The sequence below is a fragment of the Cupressus sempervirens genome, chromosome 1 (genome assembly GCF_028749045.1).
Source record: "Cupressus sempervirens isolate cs-2001-9-10 chromosome 1, ASM2874904v1, whole genome shotgun sequence".
Taxonomy (NCBI): Eukaryota; Viridiplantae; Streptophyta; class Pinopsida; order Cupressales; family Cupressaceae; genus Cupressus; species Cupressus sempervirens.
In genome coordinates this window covers 333689734-333699246 of record NC_143118.1, presented here as the reverse complement: position 1 = coordinate 333699246, position 9513 = coordinate 333689734, and the positions used below count along the sequence as shown (strand labels likewise).

The 9513-nt window shown below is 35.9% G+C and overlaps 1 protein-coding gene across 1 annotated transcript; it reads left to right on the top strand.

Moving 5' to 3' along the window:
* Positions 1-3135: 3135 nt before the first annotated feature.
* Positions 3136-3566, top strand: LOC149577536 (uncharacterized). The gene is made up of 2 exons (XM_089796709.1): positions 3136-3368; positions 3452-3566. The coding sequence occupies exons 1-2, from the start codon at positions 3142-3144 to the stop codon at positions 3564-3566; spliced, it is 342 nt and encodes a 113-aa protein (XP_089652835.1). The 5' UTR covers positions 3136-3141.
* Positions 3567-9513: the final 5947 nt, after the last annotated feature.

Genomic DNA, 9513 nt, shown 5'->3' with positions numbered 1-9513 from the left:
CAGGTCAAAAGTATTTGTAAGTGTTTAGTTTAGAAAAGGGAATTCATTAAATATCTATAAAAGGGAGTTGTACCTAGAATAAAATTCATAGGAAAAACATAATATAAGTTCTTGCCCAATTTTTTGGTTAATAATTCTACCTCCGTAGGTGATGCAGAGACCCTAGGTGGTCTTGCAATCATTCATAACAAGAGGGACTTCCATAGTGTTCTCACAACAAAAACCAAGCATCTTCATAAGATCCCTCTCCTTGATCCAAGCCAACTCCATAACCTATCAGAGTGCACACCAAATCCTTATGCCACCTTAGGTTCTACATCTTTGGAATAATCCCATGAATGTCCCTCAATCCATCCAATAGATTCATACAAGCAATCTAATCAACAAACTATCAAATGCTCACAATGCCTCAATAGGCGCCAAACTTGACTTCACCTTAACTAGGTGTTTCCTCCACCTCCATACACATCAAAAAAATTCAAATAGCATGTCCCCAAGGTGACTAAGCCCTCAACTCATCAGCTGATACAAAAACCCAGTTTTAGCCCTTCACTAGGCCTACTTCCCTAGTAGGCCTATAATGTGAGCCTGATTTAATTAAGTGTTTTATTGTGTACCTTTTAATTTTTTTAATTTTTATGTGATGCTAATGATGGATGTGATTATGATTATGATGTGATTATGCTCACGATAATTGAATTATATTTACAGGAAACTGAACCCCTTTCAGGAGCATCCCGCACAGTCTCATGGATCGACAAGTATAAGTCAATACTCCTTATAGATAGTCTATTTAATACACTTATCAATAGTAAGATTGATGTCTTCTAAGATCTCTCCCATTTGCAGGTACCAGCGAATAGGTATTTTTCAGAAGTTTCTTCCTCGAGTGAGGGAAATATAGGAATAGAAGAGGAAAGTGAGACATGCAATTTATCTAGAATAGGGAGATTAACTAGAGGTCAAAGGACTAGAAGGAAATTCAATAAACGCGTGAAATTTTTTCTTTCTCAAGGGGGGTCATGTTCTTATGATGATGAGATAGAAGGCGACATCGAGGTGCCCTTGAGGTACCAACATCTACAGAAACATTGGGTACCCAAGGAACTTCCTCCAATAAATACTAATTTTTGTGTTAACGAGAGGATATATCGCATAGCAAAATCATCACTACATGGTTTGGACCTATTTTCTATGGACAGCATAAAGGTGTCTTACAACAAAGTTTCTAAATTGATGGAGTATGTTGGACCATGTTACGATTACAAAAGTTAGATGCATATTGTTAAATATAAAAAAAGTATGCGTAGGTATGCCCTCTCAGAAAATTATATACAACAGCAAGAAAATAATCAAAGTAAAAGTGTGGCTATGTACATTGATGGAAGGCCAAAAGCAATATTGAATATTGAAATTTTTATAAATAGTACACGACCTAGGTCAACTATAAAGCAACCCAATTGCATATTTGAGGCACGTGAGGGAAATTGTGTATTCATCTGTGCGATAAAATCAATACGTGTGGGGGAAGAGCTTCTTATGCTACTATCATGGGGGTGGTACATACTATTAAACCAACTTCTAATCAATGACTCCAACATACCATTTAGTCAATACATTTTTGGCTAACATTTTTATACTTGATCTTTGACACAGGGGCACAATATGGAGCAACCGCCCAGAGGGGATGCTGACGATGTTCTCGACTCATCTACACATGAGTAGGTAAAACTCATTGTAATTGTGCAAACTAGATAGAAGCAAAATGTTTTTTTTTAATGTTGTTTTCTTCATTGTTTTGGAGTAATTTTGATAATACTAATACTATTGTTGTCACAGAGAGCCAGTGGTCGGAGGGAGGGAAAGGAACCTGCAGTCCCTGATCAGCAACCCCCCCCTAAGGAGGACCCTTTTTATATTGATTTAGCAGACACCGATGACCCGATCGGTTCGACTAAAAAGTTGCTAAAGAAAATTGGCAGAGAAATTTTACGTTTGGCAACCATAAAGCCTGCTACTCAGGAAATAAGAGAAAGGGGAGCTGAATTGATGCACACCTCTGAAACCTTAAAAGTATTAATGAAATTTTTAATTATAACAAGAGTTCAATAATGGTTTTTATGTTATGCTCTTTTATGAAATTAATTAAAATATGGATGCATTGTCTTTACAGAGTTTTTTGCATGATTTTGAGCCTCGTTCCCATGATGAGGGTGCTGCAGGTGGTTCAGGTAGATCGCATGTTCCATTCCCCACTTCTATTTTCCACTGAATATATATAGGAATGATCATAATCATTGACAATACATGCTCGAACAATCCTTTTTTTTAATGCTCTAACAATCTTGTCCATGCTAGTCCACGCATTCTATATTTATGCATGCTCTAACAATTTTATTCTTCATCTTCACATCAATTGAATCCTATGATGACACTGCCTCCATCCAGGACAACCACAAATCTCTTTTCGGCTACTGAATCAACAACACGCAGCTTACAGGCATCGACTGTTGCACCATCTGCTGGTACAAAAATCCCTCTTTTTCTCTCTTATGACAGCAACAAACAGTTTTTTTTTTACAACTTTTTACCATCAATTATCATTTGTTCTTTTATACTTCGTGACAAAGACTTATGAAACTTATGAAACTTTTTGCAATAGGAGCTACAGCATCATTTCCTGTATGTTCCTATGTTCCTAGTACAGGAAAGGTGAAGGATGTCACATTGATTGTCAGCGATGATGAAGGCATTCCATTAAAAGTAGCCAAAGTTTTAGGTACTTTAAAGTTATTATTATTCTATAGTGATATAATAGTAATTTAGTTTTTGATCAGTCTTCATCGACTAATGATCCCATGATTGTTTTGTAGGGAATGATCTTTTTTGGAGAAAACTTGGTGATGAGTGTTTGTGAATATTCGTGCCCACCATGCATACCTGGCGGAACATCATATCCTAACTAAAACCCCAAACCACTATTTTGATTTCATATCATTGCTATAATAGTTTTCCTTTTCATCCATTTCTTGAACTATATTAATGGTAGCTTCACTTCATTTATGAGTCTAACATGTTTTTTTTTTACTTAAAAGGTGGAATAACCAATGCAAACCGTTGAAGGATGATCTTATAGAGAGCATGACCCAACTCTTTGGACCTTGTGCATTCGAGAGAAACAAGCTCCTTGAAAAAGCCGGTTTATGTTTGAAGTATATTAGGGACCAGTACAGAAAAAATTTATGGGATAACCCCTGGTACAAGTGTCCGCCCTATGTTCCTGAGGCTGAGTGGCAGGCTCTGATTTTGGATGGAAAGTATAAAGCTGACAAGAAAAATAATATTACAGCAGTGGAGAGTACAACAAGGTATGTGATACTGTTGAGAATCTAATTATGTACTAATTAATCTCTATATTTATACTATCTAACATATTTCAAACTTTTCATAGATTGCCTGACACATCAAAGGCAACAAAGGCAAGACTAGAAAAGCACGGGACACACAAGCTCGGTTTTGGTAGTTTTTCGAAACTTCAAGCAAGAGTTGTAAGTATTAGTAAATGAAAAATTGTATCAAATTTTTTATATAATGTGATGGGATGTAAGTGTATAGAATGTTGGATGCCTCAATTTCCCTCCTAACAACTCTCTTTTCTTTGTAAAAGCTTAGCCCTGGTTCTACTAGATTGGCTCTATCTATATCATGCCCAAATTCCGAAGGAAGAAACCTCTGCATCAAAGTTCAACAATTCTTAAGTCTATTATAGTTAACAAGCATTCATGGTAATAATGTTAGGGTCCTATGTTCTGACCTTAATAGTGCCAATTTCTTTAATGGTGTCTACAATCTTAAGCTGATCTGTAAGTTGATCACCACCCACAATTGAAATAACAATATCAATGCCTTGCATGGCCTTTACCATTGAATTATGATCACTTAAATATCCCTATAGAACACCCATTATAATATACATGCACATTAATAAGACCCATTATAGAACATGCAGACGTTAATAAAACCCATTACAACACAAATTTTTACAACTATAATATAGCTCATGATCCCAACCAAATTAGACTCATTGATAAGGAGATCACTGACCGAATACCCCTTCTTAACATAATTTCTAAATACCCAACTTCACAACAAGACAGTCAAACATGATTATTTGTGAGATGACCGCTATCTAACAATTTAGCAAACAGCTGCAATAGTAGTTACCATGAACAAACAAGCAAAGCTTAATCATATATTCTAAACCTATATGACCAATAAAAACAATCTATAGTCTATAAAATCAATATTTTAAACAAGTACACACACTTTACAACTGTGCCATACATATCTACCACAAAATCTTAGTTATGAACAGAGCTAGTGACATACATAGACAATGTTAACACCAGAATCTTTCAATTCATGGAGGCACTTTTCTTTGGCAGAATCATGGGCAGTGATGGGTATAATGAGAGCATAGGTAGAATGGCCTTCATTTATAGCTACAAGAGCAACAAAGTGACCAATATAACCAGTGGCTCCAATCACTAATATTTTACTTTTCTCTTCATTCACAAAATCCTCATATGAAGAAATCTCACAAATGGAGGCCATGGTTGAGACTGAATTTTCCTCCAATAGTTGAGAATAAAGGCAGTGATTGAAAGAATGAGGGAATGCAACAGCACTTGCAGCCATTTTTATTTCCAAAGAGCTGAACTAACTCTTACCCAACTTAAGAATTTGGAGAAAATATGTTGGTACAAGCAAAGCATACAAACATGCAACATTTATATAGTAGATTGCTCCATCAAAACTACTCATTTTTTCTCCTATTATATTGTGATGGATATAGATGATTTGCTGTTGATATTTTAACTACCCTCCATTGGTTGATGAAACAATGCAAGTAAAATTCACCATACCATGCAAAAATGTAGGGCTCAGAGTTCAAGAGATTCCTCACAGAAGAGGATAAGAGAATTGGCTTCCAACAAGGCTATAGAGCCATGGCTGAATGGCTACGAGCTGAAATCAGTGTGGAAGGTTCTAATAATGATGCATCTGAGCCACAGGTAAATAAGCTAAATGAAATTTATTTCAAATTGAATACTTTACCAATTAGTCTATTTGATGTTAAGTTCCAATATAAAGTGAGTATATCTATTTTAAGCAAGCAATGATAACAATGCCTAGGATGTTGGAATGCAGCCTGAAAATCCTTCTACACAATCTATGGATGCCGAAGGTTCGCATGATGTGCATCCCAGTGGTGGAGGTATACATTTGCTATTAAATATTTTATATGTAATTGCAATTGGTGTTTGGATTAAAGTAATATTTTGTAAAGCAGTTGTAGAGGATTGAGGGGTCAATGTTCATGACCATGTTGACATTGAGTCCAGACAAAATGATGTGGTCAGATCAGGTAAAGAGCACCAAAATTATGTTATTTAAAATAATTAAATACTTGTAACAATTATAATAAATTATTTTTAATTTAACTCTTTTATTTTTTATTGCAGAGGACCCCCCTTTGCAATAGCATAGGAATTTGAGATCATCAAGAACAGAGAACAGAACAACTGATGAGGGGGGAATTGATGATGACACTGATGCTCCTCTTAGAGCTTACATAGAAAAAAGAAATAGAAAGAAAAAAAAGAAATTATTTTCATCTACATACCTTAATTGATAATGACTGAATTTTATGTCTCAATGAATTTAATTATGTGCTAATGAATGTTCATGAATTATGTGTTAATGCAGAATATTGATGAATGTTGCATGTTAACGAATCTAATGTGTTAATGAATGTTATCATGTGATATTGATTGAATGTTACATTTTATTAATGGTTGAAAGAATGAATGAATGTTAGATGTTAACAGGGAATGTAGAGTGATGTTAGCGGGAGGGGGGTGGGGCCAAATGAGCTTCCACCTTCACGTGGTTGGCCCTTTTTAGTAGAGAATATTAAACTATTCTCGAAACAAAGTGAAGCTCAATAAGATACTAACAATAGGTAGAAACAAGAAGCAATAACAAGCTCCTTCTAGAACATAACTCTTACCAATTATTGCTATCTTCCCCACACTAGGAATCTCCATCACATTCTCATATGCCTGCAACAAAATTAGAATAACTAACCAAAAATAACTCATATTTTCATACTTCTCCATGCTTGGAATATAATCACCTTTTTTAGCCTTCCCTTGGCTCTTCATCTCCATTTTCTTCTCATCCTTCTCTTTGCACCTTGAGATCTCTACTACTATCTGCAACATGTCTTCACACCCTTGCCATTTGCCTTCATATACCAACTCTTGGTTGGTGGTTGTTCTATTTGATTCAGTCATAATTGTTTTTGTGAATTTTCTTTGTCCAAATTTAAATGGACACCATATAGAACCAATCAATATCATATCTGCTTCTCCAAGCCTTGTTTCTTTGCTATTTACATCAGCATTTTTAATTTTCATCTTTGTTCCAATCATCTCCTTTCCCTCAAGCCCTTCAAGACCTGATCTTTTTCTGTCTTCATCAGCATCCTTTCTCTTTACCTCTGCTACAACCTTTTGAACCTTTTTGGTGTTAGGTTCTCCTTGCTCTTCAACACTTAATTGTTGCTCATTTGTTATTTTTCCTTCAAATGGACTACTTGTCTTCATATCATCCTTTTCTAGGTTCTTTTCCTCAACCTCATTCTCATTAGTTGTTTGCTTCAAAGCATCATCCTTTTTGATCAAAACATCTTCCATTGCTTCACCATGTTCCTCTTTTCTTAGAAACCTTTCCCTCTCAAAGATGCCAATGCTTGCTGACACCTTTGAAGTTGTCTTGTGCTCCTCCAATGGCGTTAATACCATCTTCTCTCCATTATTTGTGAAAGTGTAGGTGTTCTTTTTGCCATCATGTAGGGATCTCTTCTCAACCTGCCATCATGTAGGTGTTCTTTCTACCATCATGTAGGGATCGTTAGTATTCTAATTAAAAAAAATCCAAACTAATATAGTTATTTGTTTTCACTCCAGGATTTTCTAAGACAACTAATTATTTTATCTAGCTGCCTTTCAGCTTGCATAAACAACTGCAAGATTATTATTTTATTGTAACTCTAATTTCTTACGATACCATCCTTATCTATTTGGAAACATTGTAGGTAACAATCACTTCCTTGGCTTTGGTTTTTAATGAATATGCTCTAAAGAGCCAATTTGAGACAAGCATCTACCTTCAGGTGAGTAATTTGTAGTGATCTACTGATATCCTAGAGATCATTACTGGTCTAATACAGGTTAGTCACTCGAGCATGCTTAATTAGTAGAAATGAGGATTTTCTATTGCTCATAAAACCTAGTAAGCATATGATAGTATTTTCTATGATATTTATATTGAGTAGAAATCATGTCCTTACTATTTCTGAAGTGCTAAATTTTTTTTCAACAAACATGATTGGTTTCACCCTGAAAGATTTAGTTTCCCGCAATAGGTTGGCTATCTGACACTTGAGGCATTTGTTCAATTCTTGGACAAGTTTCAGGAGGAGAAACCTGGGGATTCAGTCCTAGAAAAAAATGAACATGAGATTGGATGGCTTGAAGCTGGGAATCCTTTCTATCCAACAATGTTTGATCCTGTACTTTAGATTTTTAGTCATGACCAACCACTTAGTTGTTTGGGAAGACCCAAGTATGTAATTGCATTGTATCATATATGGTTTACATTTTTGTCAAGATTCTATTTCTACAAAAATTTTGTGCAGTCTGTAACTTCTAATTGTATGGTGTTTTAACATAATTTTTGTTTTAATTTGATTTAGTTAGATTGAAAAATGTCTACATAGTTACCGCTAGAAGATCTTTCAATTTTCACTTGATGGAATGTAGAAATCTCATGTCTTCAAATGTTTAATAGAATATGTATATGAATTAGGTCACACCTAATGTATATGAATTAGGCCACATTAGGTGTGAGCTAATTCATATACATTGGTCAATCTCTTGAAATATTTTCATCCTTGTTGTCTTGGAGTTTCTCCCTATCTTAGTCTTTTAAGTTGGTGCAAGGAATGAGTTTCAGCCCAGCCTTACTTCAAATGCCAAATCTCTGTTGGCGTGATGATGAAGGATTCACATACCATCAATGGTCTAATTTTCCAAGTTGCCTTTTTAGATGCATGATCTTTTCTTGATGTCTTGGAGATCTTCTCCATCCTTGATCATGATAGCCACCTTCCCAACTTCACTTGAGGTCTCATTTTTGGAATGCTTTTAGCTCCTCTTTCCATTCTCAGTCCTGCAACTTACAATTATTAGGATTGCATTTTGCCTTAATTGAATCTAATCCTAAAACAAAGGTTAGCACAAGTCAAGTTCCTAAAATGAATTCATATGCCCCATGATGCATCATGCTTGTGGCGGGGCCACTGTGGCGGTGACAAAAGTTGGCATCGCCACCACAGCGGCCCTACCATATTGCTAACCGTCAATGTTGCAATTGCGACGTCCGCCCACACATTGCGATGAAATGTGCATCGCATGCATAGTGTCGCCGTCACAATTCCTCCCTTTGTGTCATAATTATGACACATTGGAAACATTGCGACGGCCGGCGGCATCGACACCAGCGCTACTATGCCACTAGCCCCATCGCAATTTTGAGGGCCGTCACAATTGCAACGCCCATGGGAGAACTGGAAAGGCTCTCGCCTCAGCCAACTCATGGGCAGATGCCGATGCCACCTCATCGCAATGCATGGGGAAGATGTCAGAATTGTGACGGGAGCTATGCCCAGTTAGAATGGTAAAATTATGATGGATACGCGTCAAAATTGTGACGTCTAAGGATAGACGTCATAATTTGCGACTAAAAAACAACGACGTCTAATACCGTCGCAGTGGTGACACATCGCCATTGTAATTGTAACACTTAGCCATCACAAATCGATGCCAAATGTATTAGTGTAGACAAGTTCAAACATCTATATGTTTTACTTTTGCAAGAGTATCACAAAAACATTTCTTCATCACTTTTCACATCAAATTTTCCTTTTCTAGATTCTTTCAAAATGTAACATTTACTTCTAAATACTTTTAGATAATTTACATTAGGTTTATAGCCATACCATAGCTCATAGGGAGTTTTGAATGGGTCCTTTTTTAGCTAAACTCAGTTTAGGGTATGAACTGCAATGCTAATAGCTTCCTTCTAGTATTTGATAGCAATGCTCTTTTCAATCATTAAGGTTCTTGCATAATCCATGATAGATCTGTTCCTCCTTTCAGCTATTCCATTTTTCTCAAGAGTTCCACGGGCTGATACCTATTTTTTGATTCCTCTTTCAATGAAAAATTTATTGAACTCATGTGAAATGAATTCTCCACCTTTGTTTGACCTCAAGCATTTCAATCTTTTCCCTCTTTCCTTTTCTACTCTGGCCAAATACCATTTGAATTTTTCAAATGCTTTTGATTTGTTCCTTAGATACATGACAGTCATCATTCTTGAGTA